This window comes from Alligator sinensis, unplaced genomic scaffold (assembly GCF_000455745.1).
Source record: "Alligator sinensis unplaced genomic scaffold, ASM45574v1 scaffold374_1, whole genome shotgun sequence".
Lineage (NCBI taxonomy): Eukaryota > Metazoa > Chordata > Crocodylia > Alligatoridae > Alligator > Alligator sinensis.
The window spans coordinates 1,273,686-1,298,577 of NW_005842383.1; the positions used below are offsets into that span (position 1 = coordinate 1,273,686).

The window sequence follows — 24,892 nt, forward strand, 5'->3', positions numbered from 1 at the left end:
TGAAGGTGGTGTGTGCGGGCACTTGATATGATGATGGGGCCACAAGCACCATGAGCCACCTGAACGCTGGTTGCTCAACTAAGGAGAAGGGCTGGCCATCCACAGCAAGCATCTCCCCAATGCTCTGGGTGATCTCTCTCGCCCTTGCAATGCTCCCCCCTTTCTGTCCACCTCTCCCCCACTGTTCCAGGATGGCCTGCCTCGGCTTTGTGGGGGATGGAGACTTTTGAGTGAGACGGGGACCTCCCTTTGGGCATGCTCCCACTGGTTCCAGGTTAAGGAGGAGCAAGAGCAAGGGGTGTTGCTTACGGAGATGCATCAGCATCCCTGTGGTGCTTGCTCATGTGTTTTGTTCCCTTGTCCCAGCTAGGTTTTGCTTGGCAGTGCAAGCAGATAGCATATGTGGGATCATCTGCCAGCTCAAAATGATCCCAGACCACACTACCCACTCACTTCTGGGGTGTGGGTGCATGTGTGGATGCTGCAGTTTCCCCCTTCTCAGATGGCAGAGGCACAGCAACAAGAGGAGCAGGCTTAGCTGAGTCACTTGCCTCCACACCCTCTACCTCAGCCTCCTCTGAAGCCCTTCTGGGGAAGGAGACCTGGCTCTAGGGGAAACTTAAGGGGTGTGGAGCACAAACTGAGATGATTCCGCCTCCTTCCCCTGAATTTCCCTTGCTAGGGCACTCAGCTCCAGCTCCAGCTCCAGCTCTTTCTCTGGCACTGGAAGGCTTAGCATGGGAAGTGAAATGGGGGTAGAGGAGACTGTCATGCTGGTGCTGCTGCTTGTTGTCATTGTGGCGGTGGAGGGGGTTATGGCTGGTGCTCTTGGAGGGGATGCAGACTCAGGCACAGGCAGTGGCACTGGCACTGCTCCCCTCTCCTTGCTGCCTGCACAACTAGTGGAAGCCTCATGCCTGCTTGTTGTAGCAAAGAGGCTGTGTTTCAGTTTGGGAGGGGGGGAATTTACAGCTCTCCCTCTATCCCCTCTTCTGCCCCTCCATGAAGGCTTGCCAACTGCCTTTCCAGCGTGCTTCATGGTGTGTTTCACAGTGTCTTGTCTTTGCCTTGGTGTGCTGGAAAATCTTTCTCTTCTTCTGTAATGATATCTATCTGATGTATGTAATATATGTAGATAAGATAATTGTATGTATGTGTATTTATGTAATGTATGTATGTTTGTATGTATGTAATAAATAAAATAAAAATATGTATATATGTATGTTTTCCTATATAAATTCTATATTATAATATGCAATATAATAATTCTGTACTTCCTTGCACAATGAATAAAATGCACACTGAGAGAGAAAGCACAGATTTGAAAAGAATCACAGTAGACCGGGGTAGGCAATATTTTTTGACTGGAGTGCTGAAAAACACCACAATGCCTACCTCATAGTTTCATAGTTGGTAGAGTCAGAAGGGACCTAAGCAGATCATCTAGTCCAACCCCCTGCCATGGGCAGGAAAGGATGCTGGGGTCAAATGACACCAGCTAGGTGGCTGTCTAGCCTCTTTTTGAAGACCCCCAGGGTAGGGGCAAGTACCACTTTCCTTGGAAGTTGGTTCCAGCTCCTAGCTACCCTGACAGTGAAGTAGTGTCTCCTGATATGTAGCCTGAATCTACTCTCCATCAACTTATGGCCGTTGTTCCACCTCGGAAGGTGCCAGAGTGCTGGCATGGCAGAAAAAAAAATGAGAGCCAGGGGTACATGGCAGGATGCCCTGCTTGTGCCCCTTGCCCCCCACCCAAAGCCCCTAACCCCCAGCCCTGCCACCCTGTGCCCCCCACCCAAAGCCCCTGGCTCTCAGCCCTACTGCCCCTTGCCCCCACCCAAAGCCCTCCAGCCTGGGTTCTGTGGCTGCCAGCAGCTACCCTGGCTCTGGGTAGCTGCTGGAGCCCGGGATGCTCCCAGCAGGGCTTACAACATCCCAGCTGCCTGCTGGGAACAGCCTGGGCTCTTGGCTGGCAGCACCTCTCCAGAGCTGGGAGGCTCCAAACAGCTGTGCCGGGCTCCAGGCTCCAGCATTAGCTCTGCACCCTTGCACGCACCCAGGCACGGGAACCTTGGGGTGGACAGCGGGGCAGCGCAGCCCGCCCCAAGGTGTGCATGCAGTCACCACCAGCATGGAGCTGATGCCAGAGCTGTGAAGCCCAGCACAGCTGTTTGCAGCCTGCCTGCTGCTTGCTGCAGCTGCCCAGAGCCCGGGCTGGCTACAAACAGCTGCCTCAGGCTCCAGAACCCTGCTATCACCTCCGTGCCGGGAGCGGGGTAGAGACCGGGGCTGTGCTGCCTCAGGTCCCTCCCTCACCACCTGCTCTGACGCGTGAGTGCATGTGCCAGTGTGGAGCTGATGCTGGAGCCCAGAGCCTGGCACAGCTGTTTGAAGCCTCCCGGCTCTGGGGAGATGCTGGCAGCGACGAACACGCCCAGCAGGCAGCTGGGATGCTGCAAGCCCTGCTGGGAGCAGCCTGGGCTCCATTGCTGGCAGCAACTACCTGGAGCCGGGGATGGCCGTGGCGTGCCAAGCAAAATGGCTTCGCGTGCCATGCTCAGCACGTGTGCCAGAGGTTGCCGACCCCTGCAGTAGACTAAACTAAAAGAGCATTTTGGGGCAGGAATAAATTGAAAGGAATCAATCAATGAATATAATAATAAAATAAAAGGCTATAAAAAGAAAGCAAAAGGTATTGCTGAATCCCACTTGCTATGCTAGCAAGCAGGAAATGAATGCTAGCCTTTGTTCTCTGACACTGCTGAGCTTCTGGCAGTAACTGACCCCAAGGCAGAAAGCAGCTCAGTTCAAACAATGCTGCTTTTTATGCTGTTTTTCCATCCCTCCCCCAAATCACTGGGATTGGAAGGATCGCAGTCACTGGCCAGCTACACAGTCAATGTCAGAGCAGTTGAAATTAATCATTTCAGTGCTGTCAGTATCATTTACATTTCATTCTGACTGGTAAAGTAATCGATTTTTTCATGCATCACCAGGAAGCATATTAACTAATTAAATCACTGTGCAAAAAGAGAGGTTTTGCCTTTGTGTTTCCCTGTATCTCAGGATTAATAATGCAATGCCTGTTTACATTTTAGTGCAGGCTTTGTCTCTTTCATTTTAATCTTTGCTTTTTATACATGGCACTTATTTGGCTAGTAAGGTTAGTGTTTGTTTTGCACTTAATGTTTTATGGAACAGATTTCATTGTGTTAGCCTCCACACCATATAGCAAAGAGGTCTGCTATGAGTAAAATAATGAAGGCACAAAAGATTTCTGCTTTCTCTTGGTGACTTGAGTGGTAGGTGTGACATTTTAGAGTCAAATTCTTTTAGTCAATTCACATCAAATAAGAGGAGCTGCTTTTTAACTCCTTGGAGGAACATGGATTTTCAAGCAGTACCTACTGAAGATTCTTAAATTTTCAGAATGCATGTTTAAGATTAGATTTGCACATGTCTTTTTGGATGTTAATGAGTTAATGTCCATTGGAGAGCAAAGTGGCAAAAATCTCTATCCTATGTCTCATACGTAGTTAGAATTTCCTGTTAGTTGTATGGTCCTTTTCATTATTGACCCAAATAAGATTAAATTAATAAAGCTGAGCTTTCTGAAATCCCTTTAAAGTCAATGGGATTTGAGGGTGCACAGTACCTGCAAACACAGGAGTGGCCAACCTACAGAACTTGTGCCACAAATGGCATGGTCAGCTTCTGTGTCTGGCATGTCAGCCTCAGGTACTCAGTAAAGACAGCCACTAGATTGGAGGTTTTCCCTGGTTCTGCAGCTGCTATTGAATTCAGGGATTTGAACCCTCACTTGCCATATAAAACTGTGGTGGTGTGGAGCCAGGAAAGGTGTTAACCTGGCTCTTCCTAGTGACACCTCTCTTGCACCAGCAACCTGCTTCTGCTCTGCTCTACAGGGCTGGATGTGAGCCCCTAAACCTCCATTCCAGTGCCCCAGGATGCAAAATCTATCAGGTATGTATCCTGGGATGTGGTTCAGAAAGAGTGGGACACTCTTGTCGGAAAGGTTGGCCACACCACTGTTCCAGCATATAGTTAGCAGTTCAGGCCCTAAATCCTGTAGCCCTCAGCATGAACATTCCCATTAGCCCCAGTGATAGTACTGCAGTATTACTAAATGGCATCCTGCACTATAGAATCATTTGTTAGCAAGATACAAAGCATTTCTTCCACTTTTTTATTTTGCAAATAATCTACAAATAACAAATGGGAATTTTCAGTTGCCACAACTGAATATATCTTTCTTGTGGAAGATTAATTTCAGGGGAGGCACTCCAACACTTATTTGGCAAAATTTCCATTGCATATATTCAATGGGAAAAGTACTCAAGAAAGTGACTGGAATGTGAGACATATTTCTTTACTTGAAAACTATCAGATATAACTACTTTTTCTCTCTAAACCAAAAGCTGGCAAAAACTAGTTATAATTGCTCCTGTTCCTACTGATAAATAGCTTAACCAAATACCATGGGACAATATTCTTTGTAAAAGTTGATGATGGCATTATCTGTTAATAATACAGTATTTTGTTATCGTGTATTATAACTAATCTTTCAGGAATATAGTATAATTTACTATTTTTGGTAAACTTTCATGAACATAATACTCAAAGAATGATTTTATAGGTAAGCAATGTTATTATAGAGAAATTTGAGCCATCCAGGCAAAAATTTTACAATCCAAAACTTAATCTTACCCCATATCATGTTCACAATAGGCATATGATTAGTTAATTATTTCATAATTATATATATATATATATATAGTATATTTTATATACTCTCTTTCTCTATATATATAGTATCTCTCTATATAGTATATTTTAAGTTATGTAAGATATGTACTATATGTAGATACTGTAAGACACATTATATATATATAGAGAGAGAGTATATTTTAAGATATTATGATGATGATTACTATAGAAGTATGTACTGTAGTTAAACTATTGAATTTGCATATTCATCAGGAGAGCAATATAATTCTTTTATGTGAGGCTTTAGTGTCTCGTTATGAGACAGAGAAATGAAGTTCTGGAGGTGCCTAGCCAATATTTTACGGGATGACTTGTGGCTGAAAGAATGTTAATGTCTGTCTTTCTGTGAGAGGATGCCTCTGTGAATATGTTGTTTCATGAGCCTGCCCAGATGTATGGAGATACACACACCTGCCACCCCCAAATATATATAAAGAGAGGCAAGCAATTGTTGTTATGAAGGAGTGGAAGGTTAAATTGGGGAAGGGCATGTGTTTGGGTTTTGACCTCAAATGTGATGATGTGTTTTGGTTTGTAAAGTGAGGCAATGATTTGTGGTCCATAGGAGCGACTTGGTACCATTGTTATAGCTTGGTTATATGGTAACTGGTCAGAATTGATATTATAAGTGAACTGCTGAATTGCAAAACAGTTCCTTTCAGTTTTAGCTTTAAGTTTTAATTTACAGCCTTTACTTTTAACAACAGTCTAGTAAAACTAGTTTAACGTAATCATCACCATATCACTAATGATAATCTTAAATATATCTAAACAAAATCTTATTTGTTTGGGAATTTCCTAAGTCTTTTAGATAGCATTCAGAAGGAAAAATAGTATGGATTTTTTTTCTTTTACTAGAGGGAGATTATATTTTATTGAAATTATTGAAAGGGTACATACATGATAGTAAGTGAAATACAAGATAATACAGTATTAGGGGGAGACAGAAGAATGGTTCAGGTGACAAAGCTTACAAATCATGGCAGATAGCTGTCCTGGAAATGGAGATTTTATGTTGGACCAGACCTTTTGGCAAAATTTATAAAGTCTATAGAAAATTCAAAAAACAGTCAAATGTTCAAATATTCATAGTGGATAACACATAAAATTAGAACGTGACCATAGTGGAAGTAGTCCTATTTAGTAGATTTTGATTTAAATGACACAAATTTGAAGTTTCTTTCTTAAAAAATTAAGATACAGGTTTACAAGGTTAAACAAAATAAATTAATGACTTTTTAGATTAACCTCAATTGTGCTAAGTTTTGCTTTGGCTACAGAGCTCACATACAACAAGGTATTTGAGAAAATGAGATTGGAGAAAATGTTGGTGTACAAAAAATCGTAACAGGAGTTGCTACAGCCCTGAATAACAGATTTAGTTTTATGATTGTGATATACTGTTACTGGGGGAAAGACTGCACATTCTCTGGAAAGCAGGATTTCTTTCTTTAAAGCTATATAATTAGAGAAACTGATAATAACTTGGCCTACTATAACCAATAAAGGGTATACAAACTTGCAGAAGACATAGAGAGAATTTGTTCACCATGGAGCTAATGTTTTCAGGCAGTGAAGCATGAACAGTGCTCTTTGACATTAGTTCCAAGCCACTCCCTTCCAAGCAGTTTCTCTCAGGGTTTTCAGAGGTTAAACACACCAACAGATTCTGCAGGGTTGTTCAGGTGAATGGGTTTAGGATGAATGCACTCTAAATGATGTGGTAACTAAGAGAGCAGTCTTTGTTAATAATAAGCAGAGCACATTCGCATATAGCAGTGTATTACGTATATAGCATATCACAGTGCATTACAATGCGTAGCTTTTCTGTCTTTAATACACAATTTATAGGGCTAAATCCTCACATGAATAAGTGTAGGATAGGTTTTTTACTCATGTGATGGCTTGTTTTAAATGTGAAGTTAGACATAATGAGAATGAAACCTAGAGGACGCTATGCACACATGCAGGGTATTCCAGGCCAAACTACTTTTGTGATCTTCTCCATGTCATGGTGAAGAACAGCTTAAGAGCTTGTCAGGATAGACTATCATGAAAACTATCCACAAAGGAGAAGAATCCCTGTTGTACATTCAACCTAATTCTGATATAATTAGACTGTTGAGTTACTGGTTCTGCCTGTGCCTGTGTAACCTTATTGGTGCAGAAAATTTTTTGGTAATTCTACCACGTGAGCTTCCATACACCCTTTTGCACTGCTCCAATGACTGAATTTCACCCTAACTGAATACATATAATGAAAAAATAATTACTCAGATTCTGCTTCTAATTCCTTCAGTCAAGCCCCATAAATGCCAGTGAGATTGTACTATAGTTTGAGTAACAAAATTAGGCCCATTTATGTCAAGTCTTTGATTTCCACCCCCACCATCATATTAAAAATATGCAGCCTTTATGAAAATGTGATCTTAAGGTAATCAGTATGTATGGGTGTGGTATATCAAGCAGATAAACCAGTTATAGTTTCATAGTTTCATAGTTAGTAGGGTCGGAAGGGATCAGAGCAGAACATCAAGTCCGACCTCCTGCCATGGGCAGGAAAGAGTACTGGGGTCAAACAACCCCGGCAAGGTGTCTATCTAGCCTCCTCTTAAAGACCTCCAGATCCTAGTTGCCCTGACTGTGAAGTAGTGCCTCCTGATATCCAGCCTGGATCTGTTCTCTGTCAGCTTATGGCCGTTGTTCCTTGTTACTCCCGGTAGTGCTTGGGGGAACAGGGACTCTCCCATTGCCGGCTGGTCACCCTTGGCCAGTTTATAGATGGCTACCAGATCCCCCCTCAGCCTCCTCTTGTGGAGGCTGAACAGATTCAGATCCCGTAGTCTATCCTCATAGGACCTGCCCTGCTGCCCCCTGATCATGCGGGTGGCCCTCCTCTGGACCCTCTCCATGTTGTCCACATCCCTCCTGAAGTGTGGCGCCAAGAACTGGATGCAGTACCCCAACTGGGGCCTGACCAAGGTCGCATAGAGGGGAAGGATCACCTCCTTGGACCCGCCTGTGATGCATCTGTGGATGCATGATAAGGTGCGGTTAGCCTTTCTGACTGCATCCCCACATTGGAGGCCCATGTTCATCTTTGAGTAAACAATGACTTCAAGATCCTTTTCTGCCTCCGTGCTGGTGAGGGGAGTTCCCCAGTTTGTAGGTGTGCTGTTGGTTCTTCCTCCCCAGGTGCAGTACCTTGCACTTGTCAGTGTTGATGTTATGATGTTCAACAAGTTAAATGCACACAGGGTGGCTGCAAATAACTGAAAACTACTGAAACATTTAGCCAAGTTCAATTTAGGAGGAATACAGCCACTTTAAACTGTGTGCGCCATGGACTGGCAACTACATTGTGTTACAACTAACAAAATTAGTTCTAAAGAGGCAAAAAAATGAAAGAATTGAAAAATGTAAATGAAAGAAATGGAAAATTAGGTACTGGGGAAATTCTTCATCCCCAGAGGAACATTTAATATAAGACAGAGAGCACACTTGTTTCTGATCACATGATATCTGCAATGCAGCAAACTTAGTGCTGTGTCATGCAGATGAAAAGTTAATCTTTGCTCTAGGACCAAGACATTTAATGGAGGTCAGTTTGTGCAAAAGCAGTGCAATCTACCCAGGGCAAAGAGGAAATTTAAATATCTATGTTGATAGTTCTAATTCACAAAAAATGTGGCATTAAATATGATCAAATCACTAAGACTAAAAAAAACCAACAACGCTTGTTTACTGCTGAAGAGTATGTGGTTCAACAGTGGTAACCAAGCAAAGAATAGAAAAATTATTAAAAAGATTTTCTCAGTGACATGAGTGATGATGAGGATGCTTAGCACCCTCATTTGCATCCAGAGTTATCAGTCACATTTTTTCCTGTATGGCACTGAACCTCCTTTGATGTTCTCTCTTGGGTGCCAGCTGTGTACCCCCAGTGAAATTATTTGACATCATATATGCTAATCCCTCCCAGGACCATGAAATCTTAGAAACGTGGGGCTGGAAGTGATCTCAGGGAGGTCCTGTAGTCCAGTGTTTTCTACCCAGTGTGCCATGGCACAAAAGTGTGCTGTCAGAAATTAACAGGTGTGCCTCAGAATTTTGCCATGGCAATGATCTACAATAGGTATGAGGATGGGGAATGCCTTAAAAGGTGAGCCACAGCAAATTTTTATTAATGTATGTGTGCCTTGGGCTGGAAAAGGTTGGGAAACACTGCTATAGTCCAACCCCCTATTCAATGTAAGTGTTAGTCTAACCTCTTAAAAAACTGTGGCAACTACATTAGTGCACACCTACCAGGTATGATGCCCCAAACATCAAAAAAACATTTTAACTTGGCATAGGTGTGTTACATTGACAGGTCCCTGTCAGACAAAGGAGAACATGCTCCACAGAACTGATATACAGAGTATTACTTTCTAAATTCAAGAGCTGCTGCAATATTGTTGAATGTTCACTATGGAGTTACAAAATTCTTACCCCAAATATCATTGACTTGATTCCAACAGGGAATCATGTTTCTAAACAGTGCACAGTAGAGAATTACATGTCCTATATATTTATCTTTGGCTCATCTTGGCCCTTCCTGTTCAGCTTCCTGTTTAGCTCCAGGGTGTCCAAGATGGTTCCTGCCCACAAAGCCCAGGCTGGGAGCTTCTGGAGCGGCTGGGAATTTGGGGGTTGGGTGAGCGTTAGTAGGACCTGCTACCAAATTCCAGCATATATCAGGTGTATTGGGGACATATATCAGAAGTGAAAGGGCAAGTGATGGGTGCGTTAATCCAGGGGCTCAGGAACATGTCATAGTTAATGCTGGCGTCACTGTTGCTGTTCTCCTTGCTCCTGGAGGTAGGTCTAGATCCACCTCCAGCAAAGGAATCTTGTTGTATGGATCTGGCCTGTAAGGAGCCCCTGTGGTCCAGATCCAGTCTGGAAGGGCCAAGGAAGTTTAATGGCCCTGAGCTGAACCTAACTAGTATTGTGTTCAATGCAGCGTATGACATACTTCTCTCATACACTCTTGTGACAACCCGATAGAATTCAAGAGGGCTGCCATGGGGATAATGAACAAAAGAATCGGGGCATTAGCATCTATTCTGAAAATTAAATGAAGTGGCAGGGGAAGGGAAGCAAAGGTCTGGGTTAACCCTATTAGCTCCCTTAAACTTCAGGAGTTCAAGGGTTTCTTGAGTATTTCAGTGTTACCAGCACTACTAGGGAATTTGAAACAAGCTAATCTCTTCGGCTAGGTGCAGACATTACACTTTTTCTGGTTTAGGTGGTCAGAAGCTGGTCAACAGAATGGAAGTTCAGGGCACATAGACTGCTTTAAAAATAGCAGATCCTGGTCTAAGATAGATCTAGATCAATGTAGATTTACTCAATCTAGGTTACCGGTGTCTATCGAACATCAGTGTGAGGTCTGCTCATGAATGAAGGTAGGTCGCTGTCCACTGTTGTCCCAGGGGACTTTGTGAGCCCCCGCTAGTCCTCCCTCATAGGGAGCTGCAGCTCAGCCACTCCAGCTGAGCACCTAGCCATCCCCATTCCCAAGCTCTTTTCTGCCAGCTGCAGATAGGATAGGGGAGCAGGGCTTGTGAGCTGTTGTAGGGAGGTGGTGCCAGCAGCTCCCCTTGTACAGCTATAGGGCTCCAGTCCCTAGGGAGGGGTGGCAGCCATGCCGATGTTGCTGCAGTCAGTCAGGGGGTGATTCTAGCACTGAGATCGGGGGCAGAAGCAGGTCCCTGTGTTGAGCTGAGTTGGCAGCAGCCCGTCCCCTGCCCCTGTAAAACAATTATCCTGAGCTGACCAGCCCAGCTGGCAGCAGTTGGCACTAGCAGCAGGCAGGTTTGGGCAAGGGCTCCCCAGGATGCAGCTTCTATTCCCTCACTGGAATCACCCCCCACTAAGCACTGTAGCTGCAAGGGCATGCATGCCTCCCACCTCTCTGACTGGAGCCCCACAGCTGCACAGGAGGAAGTGGCTTTAGCCAGGAACTCAGAGCTGGCTCAGTGGGGGTGGAAATCCTCTGAACCCTTCCCAAACCCACTCCAGTGTGTAGTCCCAGGGCTCAGGACAGAAAAGGGACTCTCAGTGCCCTGCCAACCTGGCCAGGTGCACTGCTGGCACTGCCTCTCAACAACAGCTCATAAGCCTTACTTCCTCCACCTTTGTCCTGCCTGGGGTGAACCTCCGCACCTTTCACCCTGGACAAAGCCCAGAGACCCCATGCCACTGAGTGGGAAAAAAGCATGCTTCCTTCTGCTGGCTGCCTGCAGCTGAGAGCTGCCTCACAGATGACAGAGGCGGGGAGACATGTGCCCGACAGCCAGTGAAGGATAGCCCCCATTCTGCTGCTTTTGGTTGCCCTCAGCAATGTCCAACACACTGGGAGGCATGTGGGAGTGCCCTCAGCATTCTGGCCTCAGCCACTGCAGGCATCTGCCTGCTCCCCTCCACCAAAGGGTGAACATGAGTTCTGTTCACTGCTAGTCCAATATATGCATCATAAGCTAAACGTGCAGAGGCTGATTCATCATTGCTGTCATAAGGAAGCCCAGTTTGTACTTCCCCAGTCCGGCTGTCTTGCTCCATGCCAGCACAGGTCGCAGGTGGATTAATGCACAGGCCAGCTGGGCCCAGGTCCAGGGGACCCCAGAGCCTGAAGGCAGGCATAGAGAGGAAGGGTGGCAGCTTGACATAGATGAAATTGGTGGCTGGCCCAGTTTGGACAGGCATGACATGGCAGGCCATGGGTGCCAGGTACCAGGCAGGGTGTAGGGCACAGGGTGCAACCAAGCCAGAGCTGTGGGGGTAGCTGGAGCCACTGGCAACTGGAGCCACCAACAGCAGGGAGTGGAGCCTGGCACGGTACATGGCCGGGATCTGCTGGTGGTGGGACAGTCCCAGTGCAGCCAGGTCCTACACATTTGCCGGGCACCTTTGCAGCCAAACTGACCTGCAGTGGGTTGAGGGGTCCCCTGGCAGACTGAGGTACTGTGCCCCCAGTGCCACCCAGCCATGGGACAATGTTGTACAGGCCCCAGGCTCTGGATCCTGCATGGACCTGTGGGTGGGGGCAGCCACAGCTCCTGCCCTGGGCCTGGGGGGCAGCATGTTCTGCTCTGGCTTCTGCTCTGGCTGCTGCTCTTGCTGTGCCAGCTGGGGACAGAGTCTGCGACTGTGGGGCAGGGCGCAGGTCAGGAGGGAGGACCTGGACTATGGTTAACAGGGCCCAAGCTGTGGTGGGGGGCCCAGGCCTAGGGCCCCAATGAATTTTAATCCGCCTCTGGCACTGCATTCTTTCCATTCTACCTGTTTTACAAGACCATAGAATGCATGGCTTGTAGTTGTAAGTCCTCTTCTTTGCTAAAAGACTTCCATAAGGTATGGAATACCAAGTTCATCCCTTATATAGAAGTTTAGTTTCACGCAGTTGCTAGATTTCCTGACCTAACAGCAAATACAGCATTAAGGGCATTTATACATGTGCTCCAGGAGTGTTGGGGAGAGGGAAAGGGTGTCAAGAGGAGCACTTGAAATAGAGTGGTTCTTGGAGCTGCTCTAATTAAACAGCCCAGAATGTCATGTGAATCAGTGTCCCCATGCTAAAAAATGGTGATGGGGGTGCTTTAACTAAAGCTTGTCAAACGAGCTTCAGTTAAAGTGCTCCCTCTGCCATTTTGCAGTGTGCAAATGTTGATACATGTGATGCTGCAGTCTGCTGGAGTACGGTAATTACCATGCTCCAGCAGACTCAATTAATCGAATCTGCTCCGAAACACTGTAATTACAGCACGTTGGAGCAGCCCCGCTGCATGTGTATAGGTGCCCTAGGTGTCTGACAAGATTAGAACAATTTTGGTCAGTCTCACTTGGGTTTGATTCAATTTATAGCTAGGTAGTCTGAGTCTAGCTTTGGTCGTTGTCAATTCTCTTGATTCGGCCCACTAACATGTTAAAAACCCAAAGAGCTACTAGCTCTATCAAAGGGCTCCACAGGGCTACAAATTAGGGCTGTAGCAAGGCTTCAGACCGTGCTTCGGATCCGGAGAAGCTTTGGATGCTTTTGCATCTGAAGCAGCATGTCCAGATTGAAGTTCTGGCTTCTTTAGGCTTTCTGAACCATTTCGGAAAAGCTTTGGAGCCGCTTAGGAGAGCTGGCCATAGGTATAATGGGGAATCGATTAAATATCTATAACTTTTTTGTTTTTTGTCTGATTTGGATGAAACTTGCAGAGATGGTAGCCTCTATTGAGAGCATGAAGCATGCCAAGGTTCAAGAAGATTGGTGCAGGGGTTTTGGGGGAACTGCACCCCAAATTCTTGAAAGCAAAACTCATGTCAAGTGTATGTGTTACACCATGGGGTGGGAGGGGGGGTGAAAACTGCAGCATTGGTAGCCCCTGTGGAGACCACAAAGCCTGGGAAGTTTCAAGAAGATACGTCCAGGGGTTTGGGAGAAACTGCACCCCAAATTCCTGAAAGCAAAACTCATGTCATGTGTATGTGGTAAGCCACAGTGGGGTGAAAACTGTAGGGGTGGTGGCCCCTGGTTAGGCCACAAAGTCTGCCAAGTTTCAAGAAGATCAGTGCAGGAGTTTGGGGGGAACTGCACCCCAAATTCTTGAAAGCAAAGTTCATGTCACGTGTATGAGCTACACCACAGTGGGGTGAAAACTGCAGGGATTGTCACCCCTGCTGAGGCCATGAAGCCTGCCAAGTTTCAAGGTGATAGGTGCAGGGGTTTGGGTGGAACTTCACCTCAAGCTGCTGACAAGCAAAACTCATGACATAGGTGACCCTGTGTGTGTTAAGGTGCAGTGGGCTGAAAACTGCAGGGGTGGTAGCCCCTGCTCAGACCACAAAGCCTGCCAAGTTTCAAGGCGATAAGTGCAGCCGCTTCGGCCGGATTGAAGTGGGAACCCGGTCCAGAGCTCTGGATCAGATCGCTGGTATCCGAATCGGCCGGATCTGAAGCCGGATTGAATAGCTGCCTACTCCCACAGGCCTACTACAAATATGGTTGCTATTTACTGTCACATTGGGAAAGCATCTTGCCTAATGAACAATGTTGCCTTCATCCAGGAAGTTCTATTCTTTTATGTGCTTCTCATCCATTAATTTTGAGCCAACTAAAGCTTTCACATGGTATCTGAGAACAGAGCTTCTTTGTTTAAAACTGGCTTAACCAATGCATAATTTAGGTCACATGGTTCTTATCAACAGATGCCTATTTGTTGTCAAAGTTAGCACAGAATTGGAAAGGAAGGGTAGGACAATCTTGCATCTCTTAGGGGTCAAGTGTCTGGAGAGTAGGGACTAGATAGAACTGGTCTAAATTAGTACCGCCCTCTATTGTTGACAAATAAGTACTGTCCTAATTAAGGTGTACAGGTATTAACTCTCTTGAGGTGGGGAGAAGTGGCTTATATGTGTATTTGAAAATGAAGTGGATTAAGAGGTGCATATATAAGGTTCTTCTAAGCTGTCTTCACAGTTCTGCAACAGAGATCTGCCTTACAAAAAGGCTGAAAGAAAGTTGTAAATAAGTGCGTTCAAAGTTTGATCACACCAACTGTCTCCACAGCTTAGACACCTGGCAGCAATTATTTTTTGAGGCCCTGTCTTGCTCTGACTTTAGTCTATGGAAGATGAACATGTTCACTTCAATGGGAGTAGAGACAAGCCCAATATTTTTATAAAAAAGCATTCCCCCACTCTGGAGTGTTCAGTGAAAATGACAGAACCCAAAAGTAAGAAATCAAAATTAAAAGGTGCTTTAGTATATTTTAATTCTATACTTGATTTTAAATTACACATCAACACAAAGGGTGATCTGAAGCAAAGCTTTGTGTCTAAGCAGACCCTCCCAAGTGGGGTGGGTCACACCTTGGGTATAGAGCCAGTTTTAGATAGAAATGCTGTAGTTAAACCATAATGTTTAGTTCTGAGTACCTACTGCCTTTGGGACAGCTCAGATTGAAATGCATACTTTGTGGCTTGGTACAACATATTTTATGGCTCTGCAGGACTCAAACCTGCAGTAGTTTTGAGTAAAGTGAATATCCTGTTCTAACATATGTGCATTTCACAAATATGTACTGACTCATTATCAAAACACCACTGAGGTTGAAAAATATTATTTGGTCCATTTAAAACAGGATAGCAAATGCTGGCAGATTAGATATTTGCCTAATGCCACAGAAGGAACAGATATAGTACAACTGGGAATAAAACTCACATGTTCCTGGTACCCAATCTTGTGATCTGGTTTGTAGATTGGTTCCCTAAGTAAAGCAGTGATTTTCAACCAGAGTGCCTTGTCATCCTGGGCGATATAAACCTTTTAAGGATGCTGCAGAGTGTCATCCAATATTAGCACTGTTAGGTATACAAACACCTACACATGACTGACAAGATAAACTTAGAGATTTCAAATAGGAATCCATAGTGGCAAAAACTTGCTGACCAGTTGTGGTCTCTCTGAGTTCTTTGCAACAGAAGAATTTCTCTATCATTTTTTTCATAGTAAAAAAAAAATGAAAGCTAAGAGTTGGCATTTTCTGAGGAGGGCCTTGAGTCTATAAAGGTTGAGAACTATTGATGTAAAAAAATGTAGATCATCTTAGATGTCAGGTGCTATTACTACATATTAATAACTTTAATTTCTATGCTTATAGACCGTATGACCTAACACAAGACAACTTGACATGTAGAGCATAGAAGCTTATAGCATTCTTAAAGCCAGATCCAATTAAACAATCTGAACAAAAATGGAGGCACTCAAATAATTAGTCACTTTTGAAAATCTTGACTATAATGCCCAGAGTAACGCTACCTTTGAAGAATTTCTAAGTTAATATATACATCTATATTAACCTGTGTTACATAGCAGAAGATAAGGAGGTACCTCTTTATGTAGCAATAGGAAGTATTCTATTAAACAGTATTACGCTTGATTATCACAACAGGTTTTCTGATTTTAAAAGTGGGTACAAAAACTCAAAATGTAAGAGCCTCAGAAACCTTCTCTAAATGTTTGAGGAAAGTAATGCTAAAACAAACCTCTTCTCTTTCACAGGTCTCGAGTGAAAAAAAGTACCTTTTTTACCACTCCTGTGGTTGCTACAATGGTCTCTGCTCCTTCTACAGTCTTGTTTGCCACTGTATTCACACTGGCCACCACAGCTTCACCCACAACATTGGCCTGCTCTTTGGTCTTCTCAGCAACTAGTGATCAACAAAAAGTCAACAAAAGGCTAGTGAGCTAAGTTAAAAATCAGTTTTCAATTAATTGGGTTTGACTAAGCCTATGATTGCTCTGAAATAATAGCAGAATTTAGCTCAACACTCTTCCTAATCTGGACTTTTATAATCTAGTCTGCATAGAGACCCTTTGATTTTAAAGTACAAGGGGGCTCATTCTCACCTAGACTGCTTAGCTCAAGAATAGGCAGGTATTGAAACTTAGCAGTCTTCAGTGGGCCAAAGCATTAGTACAAAAGAGGCTCTGTATATAGTAGTCTGCAGTGTACCAGACATCTTCAATCCAACCTTTTCTCAGTTCCTGTCATGAAAATGTCAGATTGTAGTTTTTTCAACCAGCTTTGCTTATGAAACATTTTTGTCCATTCACCAGTACTGAAAGCGCAACATCCTGCAGCATTATCCAGTGCCATTTGGAAAGCATCTTTGATTATCTCATAAGCAGAACCAATCCCCATTCTCTGACAGGCTCTAGAAGTAAATGAAGCATCCTGTAAGCCATGCATGTTTGTTCATTTTTACACAGGTAAGAATTATGGCCTTATCAGCAATACATGGTTGTACATATTGATTTATACAAACCTGTAGAAGTTGAGCTCTTACCTGAACTCACACTCTGTACTACACCTTCCTTGGTTTTGGTGCCTGTAAAAGGAAACATAGAACCCTATGATCATCCATATTATCCCATATGGTTCTTATAAGCAGACTACTTTCTCTTCTCTTCTGGTATGGTGGTTCTGAGCTGTTGCTGTTGAAATATATTTGAAACAGCTGCAGAGCTCTGGAGTAGCTCTTCAATGGGAATAGTGGTAGGATTACTCCAATAAATGTTAATGTGCATTTATTTGAAGATGTTTCCACCTGAAAAGGATTGATTATTTAAGTGCCAAGTAAGAAACAATCTCCCTGATATTTTTTTCAAATTAAGAAATAGCTTTTATACATTGTAGGCAGATCAATCACAATTATTGAAAAGAAATAAATATAATTTCCTTTTTCATGTTTTCAAATATGACTTTGATCTGAAGTTAGCATTATCTGTGGCACACCCTATTTTATAGGGTCTATACAGTTCTATACAGTGAACTGGGATTTTGTCACATAGGAGTAGGTTTGGAGAAACCCAGAGTTAGATTCACAAAGGACTGAAGCTACATATACATATACCATATTTACTCAAATAAAGATGACCCTGATTTTAAGATGACCCTCCCCATAATTAGATTCTATATGTGGAAAATGTATACATTTGGTATAATTTTTCAGGTATAGAATCTAATTGGATGTTTGTCTTGAATTTGGCCTCCTCTCAGTGCTACACCAAGGAAAATAAATCTGGCAGATCTGGTAGGTCCTTTGCCCCCTACAGCTTCTTCCCCCTGCAGCTCCTTTCACTCTCCTAAATGCCAGACCCTGCTCTCCCTGAGCACATGGAAGTGAGAAACAAATTTGAAAAAACTGACCTTGAATTAAATATACCTGTAGTTATTTGCATATAGTACCCATAGACTAGTTCATCCAAAATTTATGCATTTGACTTTTAAAAACTGCTGCAAGCTTTAGCACAGGGACTTCAAAAACATATTTTTAAGCAGCACTTGTATACCTACTTATATATAGTATAAACTATCTTTTTTTTTCCTGTGTCACACCATTGATTGAAATTAACAGCAGAGGCTGCCACCTCACTTAAAAGTGATGCCTCCCTGTGCCCTTCTACCACAACTCCCTAAGCCACTTGAACATAGACCCAGCAAACTATTCATGATATTCCTTGATAGTTGATTTTATTTACTGGGCATATGCTGTTTCAGCAGCAGTTCAAAGATAAATGACAATGTATTTAATGAGGTTTCCCCCCATGCTGACTGGGGGGAAAAGCTGCATCTTGTATTCAAGTAAATGTGATGTGTATATTTCCTGTGCTAAACACTGGTGCCCTCAAGCATACCACTTCACTTTGAACTTGGAAAGAGCACAGCCATGTCCAAATGGCATGCAGGTAAGTTAATTAGTATGAAAGTAGGCTTATCAGAACTGTCATTAAGCAAATCCAAATTAGTCTGCCTAAAGCACCATGCATCAGTCTTTTCTGTTCTGAGCAACTTGATACCTGTCTCATGCCTAATTCTTGTCAGGATCCACAAATTAGGTGTTTCTCTGCTTATATTTCCTGCAGGCTTTGATTCAATATGTATTTTCTGAGCAAGCCTAATTAATGATTCAGATTTTTCACAAAAACCCTTAATGAAGATGATACTGTTTTATCCACTTAGTGAATATAGCACTTGGCCAGAATGTGGAAGACCTGGGTTACATTTCCTTTTCTCCATAAGAGAATTCAAAGTCTTCCCTCCCAGGAGAGTGTCCAAACCTTGAAGATGCAGGCTCCTGTGGTGTTATTTGAAACCCACTTATCCCCTCCTGATGAACTTGCTGCGTGTCTGCATGGAGTAAATAAAGATTAAGGATTAAAAATAAATTGGGCTAGAAAGACGAGGGCATGACACTGTTGCTTAGTGATGGGTCACTCATCTGGGAAGGGGGAGATCTGGATCTCTGTTACTGAATCACTGACTACTTTAATATAAAATAGTGAAATACTCTTCAGTACAATGACTAGTTTAGAACATGAGTGCTTGAACCATTAGGTGAGATTCTTGCTTGGTCTGCCTGGAGATATAATCCTTTACTCATTCCATGCTAAACAGAACTCCCTCAACAAGACAGGCAGAATGCTCCCTCTCCAAAAAAGCTATAGCCTGGTGACTAGGGTAGTCTCCTAAGACAGGAGAAAGGTGGGTATAGCTGCCCTCTTGCAGAAAAGGGGATTTAATCCAGGTCTCCCACATTCTGGGTGAATTCTGAAACCACTGAAGTATTACATAAAAGGGAACACCATCATGTTCTCTTGTTATTACACATTGAGCACATCTACCAGATCAGGTAAACCTGTCAGCCTAAGTGACATGGCTGGAAATTGTCCTGGTTTGTGAATGAGCTATGTGCCAAGCTGTTCAGCACTGTAGAGACTGTAGTATTTTTGCACATCTCAGAAACACACCGTTTGGCACCTAGGGTGTTGTAATTTTTAAAACTGGAGCGTCTGTGGTTATTATGTGCCTCCAGGCTGAGCTGAATGCTAAGCAAGGGTTTTGAAAATTGTGGTTTTGGCCTTGGGAGCCTAAAAGGGGAATTAGGTGAAATTTACAGATATAATTCCTTTTGTGGATCTAACCCAAAGTCTTTCTGAGGTTTCACTCTGAGACTGCCATGCACTGTAATGGTAGTGGTAAGGCTGCAGGTATTTCTAAGTACAATTTTGAATATGTATGGCATGAATTCTTAAATAGTTACTTAGTTGCCGAGTCCTGTGAGGTGCTAAAGTGTAGGGGCACCTGGCATCTTGCAGAACTGGCCCCTACAGAACGAAATTACAGACTGTACTGACCCCGTTGTACCTGGGTGCTGCAGCATGTTATGTCAGATCACTTGCTGGTTGGAAGCCCCTGCAGTGGCTCTGTTAAAAAGTGGCATCGGCAGCCTCTTGTGAAAGGCACAGTGCAGACTGGGGAGAGAGCAGGGAGAACAGTGACAGGCCAGGAAGCAGAAAGCAGAGCAGCAGATCAGGCAGGGGAGGGGGGTCACAGTGCCACTCTAAGGACTGTGCAGGGACTAGCTTGTGACATACCTGCCAAAAAGGTTAGCCCCCACTGTATTAACATATCCAGAAGGCATATTGCAGTAGTCTCCTATATAACAGCAATTAGCAGAATTGCAAACAAACTATGACTGCAATCTATGAATCCCAAAAGTCATTAACAAAGTCCCCACATATGCGCAGTGCACTAAGTCCTAGTTTCATGGTTGGTAGGGTCAGAAGGGACCTGAGCAGATCATCAAGTCCGACCCCCTGCCATGGGCAGGAAAGAATGCTGGGGTCAAATGACCTCGGCAAGGTGTCTATCTAGCCTCCTTTTGAAGACCCCCAAGGTAGGAGCAAGCACCACTTCCCTTGGAAGATGGTTCCAGATCCTAGCTACCCTGACTGTGAAGTAGTGCTTTCTGATGACTAGCCTGAACCTACTCTCAGTCAACTTGTGGCCGTTATTCCTAGTTACTCCTGGTAGTGCTCGGCAGAACAGGGACTCTCCTGTTCCCCACTATTTATATGTAACCCTGCTTTCACGTTCATTGTTCCTACAAGTGCCCATCCAGCTAGGCTATCCCTTTCCAATATAAACCAGTTTTAATACTTAATATAATCTAGAAGCACTCCTTGCACCAGGCACAGCTATTCATTTCCTGTCCTGCTTTGTTGTTGCTTCAATATCTAAAGAACAGTTTGCTAGAAAGCAAGTTGCTTAATTAGCTTTCTTAAATTTATGTATTAGGATTGTTGTGTTTTTGTATGTTCTTTTCTTTTAATTTTTCAGTAAACATATCAATCCAGACAAGAATTTTAATTAGTTTTTCTTCTGTCATACATCTGTTTTTTGCTAGAACTCCTATTTGACTGAAAGGAACAAGGATTTGTATATATCTATGAATTTTAAAAATCTTATTGTATAATGGGAAATAATGAGAGGAGGGAGCTTGGCAAAAGAAAAATTTCTAAGTGCATTTCATGAAAGAAGCAGAAGTGACAGCAGCAAAGATTCACTGCAGTTTGTAGCAGTATGGATTTTTAAAAATAATTTTCTCAAGACCACACCCAATGACTCAGACGTCAACATTCATAATGTGCTGCCTGTAGTCTGACCTTCCAGCACAACACTTGCCTGCAAGCAACAGCTAGTGAACTGAAGAGCATTCAGTGTATACTTACATGTTCATACCATCCCTGTCTCTGCTGGAAAAGGGAATAAAACCTATGCTTTACAAGATGTTAATGAGCTTTGTTTTGTAAATAGTTATAGTATAGTGATAGTGTAGAACTGCGTAATAGGAACAGGCACTTACAAAAACAACAAAACAGGATGGGGTATATACTACTTATGTTTGAGGCATTTGCGGTCTCCTTATCCATAAAGGGTATCTCCTGACTGATGTATGAAGTCACTCTTTGTTAAGATCTGGATTTTATTTTTTCTTTTTCATTGCCTACTGAATGTGATGATGATGATGATCTTTCCTGGTATTTCTCAGCACCTGACAAACAGTACTGCATCAGATTTGCCACTGGTGTAAACTGGTATGGCGCCACTGACTTCAGTAGATTTTATGCCGGTTTACACCAACGAACAATCTGGAACAGTGAGTTAGCTGCTGTTTATGCCATGACTGTGAAGGAATCTGCAGCAACCATCATCTCAATAATAGCTGCAGCACGGACAGGTGGACTTGTGCTTCTCCTTTTGAAAAATGCTATATAATCTTTCATTTGCCCCTTGGATAGTTACCATAGAATGGCTGTCCCTAATGGAAACACCTATGGCTGATGCCTCAACCTAAAACCGCACTGCAGTATTATCACAGGCTAGCAATCACCCAAGCACTAGTGTAGATTATGACACTGAAACTTTCTGGCTTAGTGATGTGAGTGAAGATGCCAAGTGGACCATGACAACACTGTAGACTCCAGGAAGGTGTATCCTGTAGTAGATCTTGCCAGACTACCAATTTTACCTCATGTTCCAGTGACTCATCAGTATTGATACTGGCACTTGGCTAACTGGAAATCTTAGGGATGTGGTGGCTTTTGATTAATCAGACCAAAGTAATGTTAAAAATATAGTTCAAATAAAGGAGCCTTGAACCTCTTCCATCCACCCTCTTGTTTTTTTTTAATTTCTTTTGGTTTGGGGCCTCTCCCCTGATATCTGGAAAAGACCTCAATATTCCTGAGTGGTTCCAACTACACAAGAGCTGCCTTCTTTCCTCATTAAGCTTTTAAAGTTCCTTTATACAATGTGTCTTAAAACAGTGAAGTTGTTTTTAGGTTATATGGAGAGAATGAGTTTCATTGGGTGTCATGATAACTATCCTAAAGGGTAAACAGCAAGGGAAGGTGCTTTGGCTTGCAGATTGTGACTGCATCCATTATAATAGGGGAAAGGAATGTACCTCTTCTGTTTGTTTGAACCAAATCATCATTTGGCTTTTAACAACCCCATTCTGTGAAGTCTTTGACCCCTATGAAAAGGGCTGAACATTTTCTGGCATGCAGTAGGCCCCAAGCACCATTTAGGAGAGGATCAGACCATGAATCAGCATCATGAAAAAGATGGAGAGCACTTTATAATCCTGATTAAACTACCTGATGTGAGTTTAAAAATTACCCATGAGCCTCAAAGTTGGTCTCTAACGTGATTTTTATTCAACAATTTAACTTTAAAAGAAGGCATTAAAATTGTTGAAAAGATTAGACATAAGATCATGCCAGAATATTCTACAGATAATATGACTGGAAAAAATGAAATGACAGTCAAAGGCTGGAGATGTTAAAACTCTTTGGAAGAGACACTTATAAAAAATTTGAGTGTTCGTGTTTGACCTTGCTCGTATTGCCTAGAAATGAGCAATGGGGTACAAGAACAATCTGAGCATTTGGCAGTTAGGTGTGAGATTAACAAATCACTGTTTTTAGTTATTTTTAAAGGTCTTTTAAAGGATTCTGCAGTGCTGAATTTCAGATCCAAATTAAAATGTGTACCAGATATATACTGTAAAGGGTGGGATCCACTGTACCTTGTCAGTAGATTGCTGTATAAAACTGGAAATTAAAATGTGGCCAGATTGCTACAAATAAAGTTTTAATTTCTGCTGCAGTTTGAAAATGCATATCTCAAGCTCTATAAATACAGCAATGATACTCTGTGGATAATGCAGTGTTAACAGCAGGAAGAGGTTGTATGTAAACTTTCCTATTTAAAAATCATAGTTTAGCAACAGCCAGCAAATAAATAGCAACCATCATTTTCTGAGTATGACATGGGAAAGCAATCTTACAAAAACAGTGCTATATTTTAGTTCACTGGTTTTCTCTGGCATCAGGATTACATGCATAATCACCGGATGGTGTAGTTTTCAGGTTTCAAGGACAACTTTCAAATGGTTGGTGTGAGGTTAATGGAAACAGAGAGAATTCATTATGCCAGGAATGTTTCTAAGGAACAGCCCATGCTGTTATGCAGCACCTAGCCATTGAGCAACATAGATTTAGAGGAGTTTAAGTTTTGTCCCTCTTGGAAAGGCAGCTGATGGATGGATGTGAGTCTGGAAAATGGAAAGAGAGCTCAGAGCTTATAGAGAAGGATGCCAGAAACAAACTGTGTGGTGGTGGTGCTGGAAACAAACATTCCTACTAGCCTAATTTAACATGAGCCGCCACATCTGCAGTCACTGCACATCTAATTGGTTGAAGGTGAAATTGAGATTGTGATCCACCCTGAAAGCAAACAGTGAATAATAATCATAACATATATCTTCCATCTGAGGATCTTGGTGCCTTTTGGACACTAAATGCATTTGCACTTGGCAACTCTCCCTTTGAAGTAAGTGTAACTCACTATCTCTGCTTTACAGATGAGGAAACAGGCATGGAAAGGTTCTGACAGCCCAGAGTTAGGCACTGAGTGTATCTGTGCTGGGGATGGGGTTCAGCCCTCCAGCCAGCCAGTTCTAAGCTTTACCTGTGCAACATTCTTCAAGTTAAGATGAAGCATTTCATGCTCAATCAAGTATTAAAAATAAGTGTCTCTTACCTACATACATCACACCCTCTTTAGTCTTCTCTGCGGCTTCAGTCACTCCCTGTTTCGTCTTTTCTGCAGCAGCTACCACACCTTCTTTTGCAATGGAGAAACCTTTCTTAAAGACATCCATTCTTCCTTGATTATTTTGATACTATCTGCAGAATTTGACTGAGGAATAGTGGTAAAAAGGCACCTCAGGACACTGCACAATGCAATCTCAATGGCTGTTTAATGTTTCCCTCTCTGTCTCTTGCTATCTTTTGCTCTTATTCCTCTGCTGGACGAAGGCAGAGTGGTGAACTACGCAGCCTGTGCTAGCTCTTATTGATGAGATGCAGTGCAGTGTAGCCAATGCCTGTGAATAACTGATACTGAAATATTAATGATATGGGTCTGCTTGGTAAGGTTTAGGAAGGGAAGGGAAGGAAGAGGGAGGGTGGGAGGAGAAGGTAGGTGAGGATTTTTGGAAAAAGTCCAGGTTGTTAAAGCTTTTAAGATCTGCTGCAGTGCTCTCACTTAAGGATGCTCTGCGGATGCTTTTGTCTGGAAAAAGAGGTTTTAGCAGCTAAACTCTAAAGCACTGGAGTTCTGAAAGAACTCTCTGAGATCATGGGGGGTAGAGTAAAGGGGAGCTCTTGAGGGTTACTGGAAGCTGGCAAACATGTACAGCAGGTAGCCTTTTAAACTCAGCAAATGGGGTCTGGTTTCTTTTGCTTGCAGTTACCAGAACTCATACAGAACAGAGGTTGACAAGAACATCCCAATGTATTGAACTCTAACAGAAAGAAAGAATAAGAAACTTTAGCAAAAAGCTGAATGCACAACTAAAGGGAGTTGTAATGTTTACTTACATTAGGAAATTTTAAAGTTAGCATCACGAGGCACTTTTAATGCAAATTAGGGATTTTTCTTTGCCTGGACATCATGTTACAATCATTTGCCTTTGAAAACTCACATTAATTTGGGGGTGGAAATCCTGTTTGCTACTGGTCTTTGTGTTGCTATAACACATGGCTTAATTGCTGCAGAATGATACAACATTTTATACAGGCATCATCGCTTGTGTCAAGAATCTGTATTGCAGGGTATTGTGGGGAAATCAAACCTTTGAGCTGACACGGGAC

At 43.1% G+C, this 24,892-nt stretch overlaps 1 protein-coding gene across 1 annotated transcript in view; it reads right to left on the bottom strand.

Moving 5' to 3' along the window:
• The window catches only part of SNCG (synuclein gamma), a 31,004-nt gene extending 6,969 nt beyond the window's left edge, over positions 1-24,035 (bottom strand). The window contains exons 1-3 of the mRNA XM_006029514.2: positions 23,778-24,035; positions 16,672-16,713; positions 15,905-16,032 (exon numbers count right to left, since the gene is read on the bottom strand). Coding sequence (XP_006029576.1) covers positions 15,905-16,032; positions 16,672-16,713; positions 23,778-23,898 — 291 coding nt within the window. The 5' untranslated portion in view covers positions 23,899-24,035. The remainder of the gene's footprint in view (positions 1-15,904; positions 16,033-16,671; positions 16,714-23,777) is intronic.
• Between the last annotated feature and the right edge of the window lie 857 nt (positions 24,036-24,892).